The sequence below is a fragment of the Arachis stenosperma genome, chromosome 6, assembly GCF_014773155.1.
Source record: "Arachis stenosperma cultivar V10309 chromosome 6, arast.V10309.gnm1.PFL2, whole genome shotgun sequence".
NCBI classification, from domain to species: Eukaryota; Viridiplantae; Streptophyta; class Magnoliopsida; order Fabales; family Fabaceae; genus Arachis; species Arachis stenosperma.
The window spans coordinates 128,729,033-128,747,316 of NC_080382.1; the positions used below are offsets into that span (position 1 = coordinate 128,729,033).

The 18,284-nt window shown below is 28.8% G+C and overlaps 1 protein-coding gene across 1 annotated transcript; it reads left to right on the forward strand.

The window, feature by feature from the left end:
- The first annotated feature begins 15,636 nt into the window (after positions 1–15,636).
- On the forward strand, positions 15,637–17,873 carry LOC130932731 (probable adenylate kinase 7, mitochondrial). The gene is made up of 4 exons (XM_057862139.1): positions 15,637–16,068; positions 16,423–16,563; positions 16,837–17,022; positions 17,244–17,873. Exons 1-4 carry the CDS (start codon positions 15,739–15,741, stop codon positions 17,394–17,396), a joined length of 810 nt encoding a protein of 269 aa, XP_057718122.1. The 5' UTR covers positions 15,637–15,738; the 3' UTR covers positions 17,397–17,873.
- Positions 17,874–18,284: the final 411 nt, after the last annotated feature.

The window sequence follows — 18,284 nt, forward strand, 5'->3', positions numbered from 1 at the left end:
TCAAAACGAATTTTGAAATGTAAAACGCGTATATATATAGAGGTATGTTTGCATGGGACATGCCGCGTGGCGTGAATTGACCAAACAAAATGGTACGACCAGGTACAGAGAAGGAAGATTCTGGGCATTTACGTGATTAAGGCGTGGAAGATTAGAAAATACCATAATTTCATCGTAATGAAGACAAACAAAGATATGTATCTTTTCGTCAGCGTTGAGAGCCGCCGAGGACTTACGTGCCACAGAAAATTGAGAAGGAAGCACGTCATATAAGAATCACATGTATTTATATTTAAATCGGTAATTAGTATAGAATATATATTAAAATATAAAATATATAATATATAATAAAAATAAATTAAATTATATATATTTATATAAATATATAGTAATTAATTTTAATAGTTAATTTTAATGTATAAATAATATTTATTATTTTTTGTATTTATTATATATTATTTAAACTAATATTAATTAATTATTAATTTTTTATTAAAAGTGTTGAACTCTTCGCATTCAATTTTTTTTTTCAAAATACATAAATTATATGACTCATGTGACGGTTTTTTATTTGTCTATATTTTTGTCAATATATATTAATTAATTACATTTTTAAGGTTTTGTCTTTTAATTGCGGTCTCATTTTTCATGTATATTTTTGTTTAAATAATATGTATTTTTTAATTATATTATATGTATATTAAAAATAATTATTAAACTAAATTATTAATATAAAATATATATTAAAATATAAAATTTATATTAAAAATAAATTAAATAATATATATTTATAATTAAATATATAATAATTAATTTTGATAGTTAATTTTAGTATAAAAATATGCGAGTTTACACACATGCTTAGTCTTTGGAAGTTTCTAGAAAGTTACTGATGAAGCCCCCGGCCGGCAAACCACGAAAGAGAGCTTATATAAACAAAACAAAATAGAAGTTCACATGCATGAATGTTTTTGTAACCATTTTCGGAACATTGAATAAAAATTTCCTAGGAAAGTGCTCAATATTAACAAATTTTATTTTATTGCAAAATTAGTAAAATGATATTTTCAAATAAAATTTATTCATATTGAGCGAAAAATAGTTAATTCTTTTATTGAACTATTAATAAAATACGCCTTCACCATATAAAATGCCAAATTTTAAACATGTACAATCAAGCAAGCTATTAGTTTAAATTTACTTTCATCATCAGTTTATCACAACAAAAGGCCAAGATCCCAATGCAAAGGAAATAAAGCAATAACATCATTCAATAATGATATATATCAAATCCACCGTCTATATATAGAATATAAATTAAAATATAAAAATAAATTAAATAATAAATATATTTATATAAAATAATTATATTACATATATATTAAAATTAATAATTAGTATAAATATATATTAAAATATATATTTTATATTTATCGTACTAAACCTTAAATCTTAATTATTTAATCAAGATAAAATAGATAAATAACAAAAATAATTTAAAATAATTTGTTTTACTAATATTATTAAATCTAATATGTTTGATGTATTTTAGGATTAAAATAACTAATTTTTTTTTTATTTTAGAATTGCTTAAAAATCTTAGATAGTATTCATATCAAAGTTAATGTCTTTAAAATTGATAAGTCTTGTTTTAAAATAGAAAAAAATGACATAATAATCAATGTATTTAGAGTGGTTATTCCTGATATGTAATTTATTTATGTACTGGTGGATTGGGAGGGTTCAGCTATAAATGCTAGGTACTACGAGATGAATTATTTCACAATGGATTTAGTATTTTTCAATGTATTTTATTGAAACTTTAGTATGTTATTCAAAGTAACAATTTGATCTTTTATTAATTGGTTTAATTACTCTATTAGTTTCTATAGTTTCGTGAAATTTTCAATTAAGTCCCTATACTTTTTTTTTTCTTTTTAATTGAGTCCCTGCACTATTTTTTTTTTCAATTAAGTCCCTCTTAATAGTAATTGACTTAATTTTATAGGGACCCAACTAAAAAAAAGAATTGGTATAGGGACTTAAATAAAAGGAAAAAAAAGTGTAGGGACCCAATTAAAAAAATTTGGTGCAATGACTCAATTAAAAAGAAAAAAAGTATAGGGACCTAATTGAAAATTTCGTGAAACTATAGGGACTAACAGAGTAATTAAACCTTATTAATTTTGTTCAATTTTATATGTCACACTAGGTCATTACTACTTATGTGATGTTGGATACATAAATTGTGAATGATTTTTGGCACCTTATAGAGGACAAAAATATCATTTGAGTGAGTTTAATCCACATAATCAACTCAGTACAGCATAAGAGCTTTTTAATATGAAACACTCACAAACTAAAAATGTCATTGAAAGGAGATTTGGAGTATTGAAAGTAAGATGAGAAATTTTAAGGTAAAGGTCATTTTATCCTATTAAGACTCAAGGAAGAGTTATAACTGCATATTGCCTTTTACATAATCACATTAGAAAAGTGATGGTTGTGGATCCTATTAATAAAATAGAAGATCAAAATATGCTTGGAGTAGATGGTGGGACGATCCACCATATTGAGACGAGCGATGCTTGGGGTAGATAGATGAATCAACTTGAACAAGAAATATGAAACCAATAGAGGAGAAGACATCACGCTCAATAATTGTGACCATTTTTCTATGTGTGATGCTATCTATCATAATATTAATTTCATTTTGTTGATGCATTTGTGTACTCTTGTTGTGTATATGTATGCTTATTAGTGCTAGTAATTTTTTATTTTTGAAATTTTTTTGTAACTTTAATTTGGATAATAGTAAAGCTTTTTAATACATGTGGTTAGAATTGTTGAGATTTATTTTATATAAGTTCAATTATGGATTATGTGACGAATTATGAATTATGAAATTTTTAGAAATTTAGATAAGTATGCTAACTTTAATTATGATAATGTTAATTTGAATTAAAGATATTAAAACAATTAAAATCAATAATAATTTTAATTAAACATATTTGTTATTAAGGGTATTTTAATAAATTTATTATTAGAGGGTACTTATTCCGAGCGTTACTTGAAACGTTGATTTGGTACTGAACGTGTGGTCCAGATCTCTTTATATGGCAGCGTCCGACTTGTTGATGCCGAGATGCCGTCTGTCCTAGTTTCTTGTGAGGAGGTGGGCATGGTACCTGCAAGAGACTCCGATGCTTAAGTTAGTAGGGGCTTTAGCCAGGTTTTTAGTAGATTAGAACATAAATTGTACCTGCGGGGTGCTAATGTATTTATAGTAGAGTGTTAACGACCTTTGTTGGAGTAGTTCCACTTTTATGGGTGGATGACAGTTCTCTTTATTTCGCGAGTTGTTGAGACCTATCTTTTAGGGAAGATAAAGATAATGGAGACTTGCTTGGGCAAACAGGGCTTTGGACTCCTTTCACGGCGTCCAACCTCTTTACGGAGGTCGGATATGCTGTAAAGCCTCCTCTTTCGATGGGTCTTTTTTCGTTGTTGGGTCAGGATATGAATATTGCCCCTGTTTGAGTTCAAGCTTTATGTTAAGTCGGACTCGAGCATTTTGTGGTTTCAATTTTTCTATGTCAGGTATGCTGTCCTCAAGAGATTGGGCGCTCGGCGTATTTTTAAACATTACCCGCCTTTTAAATGAGGAGCTAAGTTGGCGCGGCAGTTTCTTCGAATTATGTGCACGTCTTTAAGAGGATTTAAGGAGTCATTATGCCCATTGTCTCTTATAAAAAGGTCTCAACTCTTCTTCTCTTTTCCCACATTTCTGAAGGTCTTAATTACATTTGGACTAATGGAGCTGATGCTAGCCAATCGTTGGTCTAGAATTTATCAATAAAGATCACGTCGAAGTATAGTTCTAAACTGATAACTAACTCTCAATCAAAGTTTAATTTTGTTTGTCATAAGTGCAAACCAATAAAAATACCGAGAGTATTTGATCTCGGGTCGTCTCTCAAAGAAATTGCAGTGAGGTGTGTGTATTATCAGTTATGAGGTTCAAGAGGGTGGTTTGCGAATAAGAAGTTAATAATCTAAATAACAAAAAAATAAAGAAAATAACTAAAGATAACAAATACTAAAGAGACATTCACTTGAGAATCAAGGTTTTCTATCCTAGTCATTAATTATAACACAATAATCACCAAGAGCTAAGCCTATTACGTTATCTCCACATTAAGAGAAAGTTAAATAGGCCTAGTTAATTCTAATCCATAAGTAATGATAATGGAAACAAGATTAACTAACAACTCTAGATCACCAACCCAAGTTGGGTATTAATGACTCAAGATTGTCTAATTTTTCTTTCCAAGCCAATAAGGCTAAAAAAATCTACTCTAAAACTAAGCCAAACATTTTATCAAACACTTGGTATGCATAAAAAGAGAAGCATATTAAATAGTGCATTAAAGAAAATCCAACTCCAACAATAGTGCATGAGCATAAAAGTGACATAAAAGAAAAATTAATAATGTAAACTAAGAGAAGAAAGATGTAGGAACAAGAAATTGCAAGGAAAACTAAATTAAAGTAAGAGCAAAACCTAAATCTAAGATGACATTAACCTAAATCTATCCTAATTTTAGAGAGAAGAGGGATCTTCTCTCTCTAAAAATTATTTAAAGCATGTTTCTACACTGCCTTAATTGCTCTCTTTTTGTTCCTTCTTGAATTTGTCTCAAATATTTCAGAATTGAGTTGGATTTGAGTTTGGATGAGCTCAAAAATTGTCCGAACGTGATCCTTTAAGTTGGTCACGTGATGCTTGTCACGTACGCGTGGCCTGACGAAAACTCCACTCACGCATACGCAGGATGTCATGCGTACGCATCGCTATGAATTCACCAAATCCTCATTTCTTCATGAGTTCTCTACTTTGCATGCTTTTTCTTCACTTTTTTTATCCAATCCTTACTTTATAAATCTGAAATCACTTAACAAACATATCAAGGCATTGAATGGAATTAAAGTGAATTAAATTTATCAATTTTAGGGTCTTAAAAGCATATTTTCACTCTTAAACACAAATTAGGAGAGATTCACAAAACCATGCTATTTCATTGAATAAATATAGAAAAAGTTTATAAAGTTCACCAAATTCAATACAAGATAAACCAAAAAATTGTAGTTTATCAGGAGCTTAACTACACACATCAGCAGCAACGTTAAAATGGCTGATGATATTTGGACTAACGGAGACTCATATTTCTGAAAGTGAGGGATACATTTGGCCATTTTAAAAAGTGGAGGACTTAATTGAAGCGAGTTCGAAATTTCAGGGACTATTTGGGACATTACACCAATATATAAGTGTGTTATTATAAAAAAAAGAATTATATGATTGATTAGACACATTTTTCTATCCAAAAATACATATTTTTAACAAGAAATCAAAAATCAAAATACAAATTTTTTTTGTTCTTATGAAATACATGTTTCTGCTTGTGTGTAAATAGACTAAGACTAAAGGCACTTCAAACACCCTCATTACCATCTCCGACCTCTTTCATTTAGACTAGATGAAAGAGGTTGGAGATGATAGTAAAGATGCTTGAAGTGCTTTCATGTCAACTCCAAGATGGTGGTTATGAGTACCTGTAAGAGAAAAAATATTTTATAAAGACACTTTTATTTAAACATGTGAAAAAAATTAGAATTAAAATTAATGCATTTAAAGATATTGAGAATTTTAAATTCATAAAAAAAGAAAAAACTAGTGAATAAATTATTTTAGTGCACACCGTTCAATTTCAGAAACTAAAATGAGTAATTTAATGTAAAGTGATGGACTAATTTGGTACATCTACAATGATGACATAACGGATGACACGTGGTACAAACGGACACGTGACCAAATAACATTGTGACACGTGGCACAACCGTTCACGTCAGCATGACACACGTTACTAGTCAACACATCATCATACCATTACACATGGCTAAACCATGGAGTAACACATGTCACTAACAGTAGTTTACATCATGAAGTCATGTCATCACGCCGTTAAGAGAAAATAGGTCAGAGACTAATGTGATGTATTTTTTTTTCAATTTTAAAAACGTAATTGAAATTTCAGGAGCGGTATTGGTGCACGATGCAATTTTAAAAACCATTTTAGAATTTAACTCATTGGTTAGTATTTAATTATTTAAGTAATTAATTTGAGTTAATCTAGTAATTAGTTTACTAATTCATTTAAATAAGTATTAAAATTTGAATTCGATCCTATAAATATAATAATTATTAATTAATAATAAATCTATTCTATTATATAAAAATCGGATTTCTACACTTAATGATGGAGCTGGCATGGTATGCTTCTGAGAGTGTTTTTCGATTTATTTGTTTTAACTTTTAACTCATTAAATACAAATTATTACAATAAATTAATTATATCAACTAATTGATTTGATTAGATATTTAAATATCACATAATTTATTATAATTTATATTAATTTGATTTGGTAATATTTTCTAATTTATTTCTTTTAATGTTCTATTAGTATTTGTAATTTATTTTTTAATTTATTAAACCAAATTTATTGTGTGTACTAATTAATTAATTAGTCATTAAATAATAAATCTTTGAATAAAATAGGTAACTGAGATATTTTTTACTAATAATTAAATCAAATCAAATCAAATCATATATATTAAGCCAAACTCAAATTATGTGAATTAAGGACTAAATTAAAATAAGATGATTTTTTACCTATTCAAATTGAATGCAATAAATACAAATTAATTTTGTTAGATAATCATAGTTGTCTGGTCTACTATATATAGATGGCCACACAAAATAATAAGAATCATGATTTTTGTTGCAAATGCTATTTCAACTCTTCTTTTCTTCTTTTTTTTCTTTATGTATAAATGTACCCAAAATGAGAAAGTACGGATGATATTTTATTGATTGTTTGTTTGATGAATATATCTCAATTTTGGCATTCTACCACTGTGGATGGAAGTTGACCCGTACTAATTTTGGCATTGTAATGATTTTTTTTTTCAATTATTAGATTTTTATGTTAAATTCTTTAAAGGTACAAGATAATAATAAGTTGACTTTAATATCATTAGAAGCTAAATTTAATGGTTCAAGTAAGCACCACTAATTATGTTAATAAAATAATTTTGTAATACTAATATAATTTGCATATTAATTTTTTCGAGTAAATTCATTTCAAAATGTAAAAATTAGACTCAATTACGTTAAAATTTTAAAGGTAATATAGAATTTTGCAACAAAATAAATTAACATTCATTAAGAAAATAGATTTATATAGGGTTCTTTCCTTATTATAAATAATAACAAGACTTATGAAAAATATTAATGTCAACGTTCTTATTAACTAAATCATAATATTAGGTAGTTGATAGTTTCATAGGCAGAATTTATTAAGTATTTACGTTAAAACTAGCAACGAACAAGCAATAAAGATTCATAAAAAAAAATTATTACATATTACTAATTTTATCATTAAAATATGTCACATATCATATTCTCATCTCTTCTATTCATTGTCTATTCAATTATATAAAAATAAGATTTTTGCACTTAATGATGGATTTGACGTGACATATTTTTGAGAGTGTGAGCGATTTATTTTTTTAACTAATTAAATACAATTTATTACGATAAATTAACTATATCAACTAATTATATTTTTCACTAATAATCAAATTAATTTTGTTAGATAATCATGGTCTTTTGGTCTTTTATATATAGATAGCCACACAAAATTATAAGAACCATCATTTTTATCGCTTTTGCGATTTTAACTCTTCTTTTTTTTATGGAAAAGTACGAGGAGCCAATGGAATACTTGTACAATGGGTACAATGGAGATTTATGAAGTATTAGAGATATAATCATTAGTGTTACCTTTTCTCATTAGCTGAAGCTTTTGAGATGAGTGGTGTCATAACATGATATTAGAGCGCTAGATTCAAAAGGTCAAGAGTTCGATTTTTGCTGAATCCCAAAATCAATATAATTTTTTGAGAAGATGTTTATTATCCATAGTACTTGGATGGTTATTCTAGATAGTATGGGAGATGTTCATTTTATAACTCAATAGCCATTGTACACATTGTACAAATAGTCCATTGTCTCCCTAGCGGAATCCTTTTTTTATGTATAAATGTACTTAATTAAAATGAGAATGTATGGATGAGTATTTCATTAATTGTTTGTTTGACAAATATTATAGTCCGAAAATGTCTCAATTTAAGCATTTTACCGCTGTCGATGGAAGTTGAACCTGTAGTAATTCAGGGTAACCATGATATTTTTTTATAATATTACGTAGAAAAATATTTCTTATAATAAATATATCCATTGTAATTAATTTTTTTTGTCAATCTGTTATCTTTTATCTAACAAATAATATCCATGTTGATATATTATTTTCATCAAAAGCCATATATAATTGATTGATAATTCTATATATAAAAATACTCCTATGATAATTAAATACCATATTGTTATCTCGCTAAAGTTAATTCTCCTATGATTATGCCAATGTATAGTACTATCAGATCAAAATTGATTAAATTACATTTATTTCTGACGAGGAGGGTAACCTTTTAGGCCTAATCACAATCAGAGTTGAGAAAAGTTTAAAAAGTGTTAACAATACAAATACTTTTTATTTTTAATACCCAATAATAAATATATAAATTAAAACTAATATTGTTTTGTATAAAATCATAAAATGTATATTATACTTAAAATATATATTCTATATTAATTGTCATTGTTTATCAATTACGTTATAACAAATCTGGTTATTAAAAAAGATTAAAATTAACTTACATATACGCAATATTATTCCATGCCTTTTATTTTTATTTTATCATCATAAAAAATCATATATATTATAATTTATAAGAGAACATCATATTTTTACCAACGATTCTTCTATTCAATAGTTTCTATAAAGAACAGATGAATGTTTTTGTTATTTTCAGTTCTTTGATAAATATGGACGACACATAATAATATTGCGTTTGACAAGAATATATGAGATTTTAAAAGGTTGAAACATAGGTTTAATCCTTAACATATTCGTAGATAAAGTATAGAGTAGATAAAAAGATAGCTAATAAAAGAATAAATTATTAAAACTTCTTCAATGTTAACCATCGTAGTGTATGATAGGTGTTCTATAATTTTTTTGGATTTGATTGTTTCTTTATTATTATATGTTGTTCTGTTTAATTTATGATAAAAAGATTTATGATAATCATCTTATCGTGGTAGTGTAAAAATTGTAGATATTATATTTATTTTGTATGCTCTTAAATATCATATTTTTTATGAATATTTGTGACTGAGTAATTATTAAAATAAATTGGTTTAATATCTATTATATATTTTATTTAAATTATAATAGTGAGTAAAATTTTTTTCAAAGTAAATAATGCGATTTTTTCATAAAAACAACGTTTGAATAATTGTGAAATTAGATTATACTATAGATAATGATAAATATCTTAGCATTATATCTGTTATAAAACAAACTTCTAGGAATATTATGTTGTATTATATAATTTAGTTATATTTTTTTATCAATCTATATTGTTTGCATCGACATATTTTTAAAAAGGGTTATTCAATTTTTTTTTAAATTATTAAATCAAATCCATTACAACTAATTAGGTTGATTAAATAAATAGATATCTTATAATTTAATATAATTTAATTTATATAGATATATGATTTTTACAGTTTTATTATTTATTGTAATAAATTCTAGAGATAATTTTTGTACGTTATAATTTATTTTTTTATTTGCATATTCAACTTTTAAGAATAAATTTTTAATTTTTTATTTATAAATAGATTATTTTCTAATTTAAAATATGAATTTTTATGATTCTTTATTGCATAATTCACTTTAACAAAAATAAATTAATTTATGAAAATTTAAATTTAAATATATTACTATAAAATTATATGAAAATTCAATTATATAAAATTCAATAGTTTCTTTCGAAACATACTTAAATATATTATCTATTATATATAATCATTCGGATAAACAAGCAAATATAAATTAAATATATAATTTAATTTTAATTTTAATTTAAAATAAAAACTAAATAAATTGTCAGAAAAATTGCAACAAATTTTGTTTTAATTTTTTATAAGTTTATTTAAAAGTAAAAATTTTTCTATAACCACTAACATCACCGATAAAAAAGTTATAAGTCTTATAAAATAAAAAATATATAAGATAAATAATATACATAATTTTTGTATTTTTAATCATAAACTATGGACAAATTAAAAAAATCTTATGGATTAACAAGCAATTTTTTATTTTTTTATAAAATTTTTACACTTATCAATATTTAAGTTATCTATACATCACTTCTCAAAATATTATGATTTCACAAGTTATAATATAGGGTTAAGTACGATTTTGGTCCTTAACGTAGATGCCGAAAATTTATTTTGTCTACAACTTTTTTTCGCTACAAAATGGTCCCTAAAATTTAACTTAGTTTCAAAATTATCCTTCGAACGAAAATACCCTCCCCTTCTCCAAAATTAACAGAAGCAGAACCAGAAGCTGAAACAAACCTAAAAATTGAAGCAAAAACAGAGGAAACACCAATGAAATAACAACAACAACAAGCACAACACCAACAATAACAAAAGATAATGGAATCAGAAGAACAACAACAATAATAAATAATGAAAATATTAAGAAGAAACATTAAAAAATCATCATCATCATCATCAAAAACCCAGATGCAGAACTCAGAACTCAGATTTCGCACACGACCACCACCACCGCCTCTTCGACAACGACGAACGCAAGGGCACGGGCCAGACAAAGGCGGGACCAGACTAGGGCGCAGCGCTGCGTGGTCGAGGTGCGGCTAGACGAGGGCGACGGTGAGACGACGACGATGGCGAGGGTGAGGAGGAGGAGCAGAAATTGCGAATAACGAAGAGCAGGAGCAGCGGCAATTGCCCTTCCCCTTCCCCCTTCCCTCTTCCCTCTTCCCCTTCCCTTCCCTTCCCTTCCCTTCCCCAAACCAAACACTCCCATGATACCCTTTCCCCTTTCCTATTTAACCCATTTTCTTTTTCTTTTTTGTTTTTAATTAGGGATATTTTTGGAATTAAAATTAAAAATTTGATAAAAAGAACGATTTTAAAATAAATTGAAACCTTTGAGACCATTTTATTTGTAGCAAAAAAAGACTGGGGATAAAATAAATTTTTGCCCTCTACATTTGGGACCAAAATCATAATTAACCCTATAATATATGAAATTAGTTATTGTTATATATATGAAAAATGTGACTTATTTACGTATTGTTTGAATTAGAAGAATTTGTAGAAAAATAAAATGATGGAGAAGAAAATGGATGAAAAAATTAATTTTTTATTGTTTGGATCAACAAAGAAATTGAATGAAAAACAAAAAAGGTGTATGTGGAACTCATGTAAATTATTTCTCTTCAAAGTTGCAAAACACTGACGGAGAAGTGCAAACATGGGTAAAAGTACAGAGTTACCCTTTAAATTATAATTTATATATAATATATAAAAATATTAATGTAATTTTACTCCATTATAATTTTCTCTCTTCTTACTTTTTCTTCCATCCAAGTAAAAGAAAAATTTTCTTCTATTTTCTTTCCATTCATTTTTTCTTCATCTAAACAACACAAAAAATATATTTTTCTTTCCTTTCATTTCTTTCTTTCCATTTTCTTTTCTCTTATTTTTCATCTTATATCCAAACAATAGCTTAGTAATTATCCATTTATCTCCTATTAATATTGTTAAAATAAGGATACATGTGACTTTATAAAAAAGGATATATCATATATCTTAGATTTTGATTATTTGAGAATTTACTGAGTGGCTAAAATAGCTCCACATCACGAGCCAACGAATGCTATCAATAGGGATGATCACAAAAACAGCGGAAACATGTATTTACAAAAATTACTCGTGATTTAGAGCTAGATAGGGACCTGTGAAATCCTCACGACCTGCCACACAAAAATAGATGGGGAGTAAGGGGTGGCAAATGGGATGAAACCCGTCGGGCCGGTCCGCGTAATCCGCCAAAAAGGGCGGGGTAGACTGAAAATTTGAGACCGCCAAATTAAAAAATGGATTTTGGCGGGTTTCGGTGGGGCGAGGCGGGGCAGGCTTCTCTGCCGAGTCAAGCGTTTCTTTGTCAGAGCCATTTTTTTACAAATTTCAATAATGTTATTGATCTACAAGAGGATAAAAATGATAATTGAAGATATTCTAAATTATATTTTGGATTATGTTTTATATTTGATTGATTATAAATTTGAAGATGTTTAATTATATGTTTTGGACAATATTTATTTTGGACAATGTTAGTTTTATTATTTTGTTTTAAAAAATTTAATTTATAATTATATTTATTATATATTTATAATTATAAAGACTTTAATCTCTGTAAATTTAGAAATTATAATTTTTTTATATCTTTAGAAATTATAAATATATTAAAAATGGTTGTGAAATTATATATATTGTTTAATATTTAATGATTTATAAAAAAAAGAAAGATTTGGCGAGGTTGGTCCGTCAATCCGTCAGCCTACCGTTAGGCGGGACGGGGAAGGAATTCAGTACCGTCTCACTAGACAGAGCGGGGCGGTCCAATCCGCTAGATGGCACGATTATGGTGAGGCAGGATGGGCTTCCCATTTTTCACCCCTAATGGGAACACGAACGTAAGTACCTGCCTCATGAAACCTATTAAATACACGCGAATATAAAATTATTAATTTATCCTAATTTAAATATGTAAATAGTATAAATTGATACTTTTTAGTATAAAATCAATAATAAATATTATTAATTAAGTTAATTACATAATTAAAAAATTATGAATAAATTTTTAACTAATTAAAAACTGAGATCATTATTTTCACATATTACAAAGTTTATGAAAATAATTTTGGATAATAAATCAATTTTTAATAGATTATACATTAGTCCAGTAAAAAAAATAATAATTAATACATTAGATATTATTATTTACTTACTAATATAATATATATTATTGATTATTAAGTTTATAATTATATTTTAACCCAATTTTTTGTAACTAAAATTTAAATGATTGAAATTATTAAATGCTGAATATTTTGTATCTAACCAATTTTATTTTTATTATTGAAATTAAAAATGAATGAGTTGTTAATGAATTCTAAATTTAAATTTAGATTTGAGTAAGAAAATAAAAATATTTTAAATTTTATCTCACTAACTATAATTAATTTTAAGATAAGAAGTTATTTTGTACATTATATATATTATAGGATAATTTAGTCATTTGTTATTTTTTAATAGTAAATATTGTCAAATAAAATAGTATAAGAAATTAGAAGGAAATATATTTACCATTTCAAGAAATATTAATTTATTTTTCAATAGAATAAATTATATATTAAATAATAAAAGTTATTAGTTTCTCTTCACACTTATTAATACTTAATTATGGTGTTTCAGTACATCATCTTATCAAAAAATATTAATCTATCTAATAACTTTTGTAATGACATAAATTTATAAATTTAAAAATTTAAAAATCATTTCATAAAATGTAAAATTTTAATAACTAATAATGTTGATCATATTGTTTTGACTTCAAAATTTAATAGGATATTAACAAATAAAATTGTTCCAGGAAAACTTCAACAAAGACAAAAGTCTATGATTCGGGTGGGCTTCATGAAAAATAGATTAAGTGAAAAATAGTAGTTAAGATGAGAGATTCGGGGTAAGTAAACTTATGAGGAAAAACACTTCTATTAATGGCAAATAAGCAATATGAGAACTAATGATGAGAAATAGAGGTGGAGAACAAGTGTTGAGACCTCCACTAATATCACAAGAGGATGAATGAACTTTGTTTAAAGTGGACAGGGGTTGGTTAATGGTTGTCGAGTGTTTTGGTGGAACACCAGAACGCCAGTTTTTACTCGTGAAGGTGGTGAATGAAATGAAGAATAATGAAAGGAAATTTTGGAGAGAGAAAAAGATGGGTTTTTTAGCTTGTTAGCTTCAGAAGTCAGAAAGATCTAGAAGAAAGTGAAGGTGAAAGTGAAAAGCAGTAAAAGTAAAGAAGAAGATGATCAAGGTAAAAGTGAAAAGTGAGTGTCTGGTTGAAGGTCTGTGAAGAGGAAGAGGATGAAGGTGAAGGTGAAAGTAAAGGATGTTTTACAAGGTAGCTTGAGGTCCTTTTTATAGTGTAAAACTATGGTGAAGAGGAAATTTATTGTCTAATAGTTTTTAATGTGATATTTGGTTTACTGCTTTTTCCAAAATATTTTTAGGTGTTCCTGTCATCTCAAGTCTTGTCAACTGGAAAGGTAAGAAATTGATTCCCGAACGTTAAACTAAAGCTCCTGACATATGACATTAGTGAATGGACATCTAGTTTGGTTTTCTTTTAATTAGATGACATCTTTACACTTCAAATCCAACCAATCCACTTCCACCAATATAGTTCCCACTGAAGAGAAATTCAACACCTCAATGTGTTCTTTTGGGTTCCATCTTTTTAGTCCAATACCTTTAGGAGGAACTTAACTCTTTTTTGACCATGTTTGTAGGTCATTATAAAAATTAATTATGTAAAAAAAATATTTATATTTTTAGTACACAATCATTCTATAAGTATTTTTATTAATAAGAAATTAATCTATTTTAAAGACATTCACCACATATTGATACTCTATTTATTAAGAGTCTATTGTTAACTAATGGATTGTTATACACATAAAACGAAATTTGAACTCCAAATATTTGTTTAAACGGACAAATGATATGACTATTCAACCAATCCAAATTGATTGAGACAAATACTAATTATTTTTAATATTTTAAATTATAAAATATTTATAAGAATAATTATTATATATAATTTTTATTTAATTTTTTAATAAAAAATCATTCCGTACAGGACACGAAAACATACACTAGTTATTAAATAAAATTTTGATTTGCTCATTTTTAGCTGCTGTGGGATTAAAAAAAATCTAATTATCCAAGTATCTAACAAGAAGATTTTTTTACCTAAAGGCAGATTTTTTTTTCCATTTTTCCGGGCAGAAATATCGTGACTTAATAAATCATTTTTGGACCACAAGACTAGAGTAAAGTAGTAACCACATAAAATAAAAGATTGAGAAAAAAAAAAGGAATTCCTAAAGTAAAAATATTAAAAGAAAAAGCAACAGAAAACCAACGGTATTCATACATCGCTTGCTACGTGGCACCGTTTTTTCATGTTTGACTTTCTACATTTCCCACCAAGCCATAAGCTTCGAACTTCGAACTTCATCGAAACGTGCATCGTAATTAGTAAAACGATGACAAAGAGGTCGCACGATGATCCCGCACCCACTGAATTGCACCCTCGGGCCTCGGCCATCACAATCTCCGGCCAACCAATTACAATCCTCCAGCTGGCAATTAACTCAGGCGGGGTCACACAGCAGCCACACACCCCCATAGTGGCATCCACGTAATTTCAAAACAAAACAGTGTCATTTCTCAAACCGAATATCCCCTCTTAAAACCCTGCGAAGTTCCCGTTCCCCCTTCCCAGTTATTTTCACTCGCGCCGTCACTCACATCCCTCTGCAGTAACAGAAAACCGAAATCGAAACAAAAAAAAGCACTTATTTCCGACGCTATGGCCGCGATCGCGCGCCTGAGAGCGTTTGCGCCGCAAATAAACGCGCTTTCGAACCGCGCTTTCGGATCTGCTGCTGCGGCGGTGCAGTACCACTACGATGATGACGAAGAAGAAGAGGAGTACGCTCAGAGCGTTGTCCCTAGCGCGATGCTCGACGCGCAGGGTTCGGCGCCGGAGCGCGGTGTACAGTGGGTTATGATTGGTGAGCCCGGAGCCAAGAGGCACGCCTTCGCTGAGAGGCTCTCGAAGCTTCTAGAAGTTCCTCACATTTCCATGGCCTCGCTCCTCCGCCAAGACCTCAATCCTCGCTCCTCTCTCTACCAGCAGGTAAAAATCGGAACCTTGATCAATTTCTAGGGTTTCTCCATGTTCTCAGGAGTTATTTTTTTCTTCGCTTTTTATTTTCTTCCTCTGTTTCTTTATTCTCTTTTCTACCTTTTCTTTCCGCTAGTGAAATTTTAGATTAAAGCTAGCGCGGATTGATGTAAAGTGAATTACTATTTCTTTTTTATCTGAAATTAGAAAGATTGAATTATAAAAAGTAACTGAGAATTTATCCGTTATTCCCAACATTAATTATTATTCGTGTGTTCCTTTCTAAACTGAATGCTGGTTTTGAGTGCGTTTATTGTTTAATTAATGATTGGTAATTAATCTTGTTCTGTTCTTGTTCCAATTCAGATAGCGAATGCATTAGATGCAGGAAAACTTGTTCCTGAGAAAATCATCTTTGGGTTGCTATCAAAGAGGCTGGAGGATGGATACTCCAGGGGTGAAACTGGCTTCATTCTTGACGGAATCCCTCGAACGAGGCTCCAAGCTGTGAGTTTCTCTTGTTTTGCAGTAAATTGGCATGCTTAGATACTGTCTATGCGATGAAAATCAGACAGTGGAGATAGATAAGAGAGACAAAAAAAATTTCAGGCTGAAAATTTTTATATTTGGCAGAAAATAGTGGTCTCTGACTCTCTGTTTCTCTGATTTTGTATTTCTATCTCAAAGGCTGAATCCAACTGCAATGGTACATTAGTTTGTGATTGTTTTGTGACTGCTGCTAATTTTTCACTTGGAATGTTGCTATGTTTCCCTGGGCAGGAAATTCTTGACCACATTGCCGGTGTTGATCTAGTGGTGAATTTCAAAAGCGCTGAAGAGAATTTGGTTAAGAAGAATCTCGGAGCACCAAAGCTCTCTCCTTGTCAAGAGTATATCTTTATGAGATGCTCCATGACTGCATCCAAGCAGATTCACAATGAGCATGTTCATAATCATTTAGAGGAGGTGACTATATTACGTTTCTTTTTTCCTTTTCTTTTTTCCCTAATGTGGTGCTTTAGAATATGCTAATTTGAAATTCATTTTATAACATATAGTTGAATTAGAAGTAAATCCCTTAAAATTAATGATAGCAATATTGTATGTAATATTGCATAATTTGAAGGAATGTTAGTGTCAATTTTCTTTCTCACTTAATTACAATTTTTTTGGGTGTTGTTTTGTAGCGCAAGCTGTTGGAAGATTACTACAGGAAGCAAAAGAAACTTCTTAATTTTGAAGTGGCAGGTGCTCCTGGGGAAACGTGGCAGGGACTTTTGGCTGCATTGCATCTCCAGTATGTTAATGCTCGCAGTTCTTCACAGAAGTTGACAGCCTGATGGGCCATCATCGTTTGTCTCTGGCATTGTCGGCATCCTTGTTCTATGTGAATATGAGGGCCAGAATTCGAAGGAAAAAATTTTTGTCACTGTCCCATATTATTGTGTTTTTCATTTTTTTGGTCCCCTATATTGGGAAAAATTTTGAGTGTGTGTTTGTTTTTTTGTCCCCTTAAGCCCTAAGGTAGAAAATAGAGAGCAGAGAGAATAGAATACGTAATGTATGAAACAATCACTAATCCTACAAGTGAGCCTGTGTTGTTTTCTTCGTGCAATTGTGTCCATATGATGCTTATTCCTTATAATTTCTAGCTATAATTTTCTCTCGTATCAGATATTACAATCCATGAAGGACACTTTGTGCTGATGTTGTATGTTCAACAGGTTTTTGGCGTTCTTTCACTTCATAGGTAATTTCGGGATTAATATTTGAATCTACTTTAAGATTTTTGTGCAATTCAAGTAATTCTTCTTAAATTTCTTTGGCCTCTCTCTCTCTCTCTCTCTCAATATTACATGTAAACCTTCAGGTATCTGTGAGTCAGGAACCGACTACGAAATAGTAATTACTAATCTCTAGTCGTGTCTGAGTTCGCCTTTCAGAGGTTAGCTAAGAAATCCACTACATATAAACAACCCTTTAAGGATCGAATATGAGACACGATGGGTAAGTAATCCAAGGTTCTAATTTGAGCCTCATAGTTCTTAGAATAATTTAGTTCAAGCTCTTGTATTGGGCTAGGGATGACAATTGGGTGGATAAGGGTAGATTAAGTTTAAGTTTGTCTCACGAAAATTGAGCTTAACTCACAGCTCGGCTCATTAATAATCGAGTCTATTTTTTAAGTTTAAACTCGACTCATGTGCTGGCTAAAATAATAGGAACAT

Excerpts from the sequence above, each read along its gene's own strand:
- LOC130932731 (XM_057862139.1), top strand. The coding sequence starts at position 15,739 with ATGGCCGCGATCGCGCGCCTGAGAGCGTTTGCGCCGCAAATAAACGCG. Across the intron at positions 16,069-16,422 it reads GCTCCTCTCTCTACCAGCAG|ATAGCGAATGCATTAGATGC; the intron begins GTAAAAATCGGA and ends GTTCCAATTCAG. Across the intron at positions 16,564-16,836 it reads CTCGAACGAGGCTCCAAGCT|GAAATTCTTGACCACATTGC; the intron begins GTGAGTTTCTCT and ends TTCCCTGGGCAG.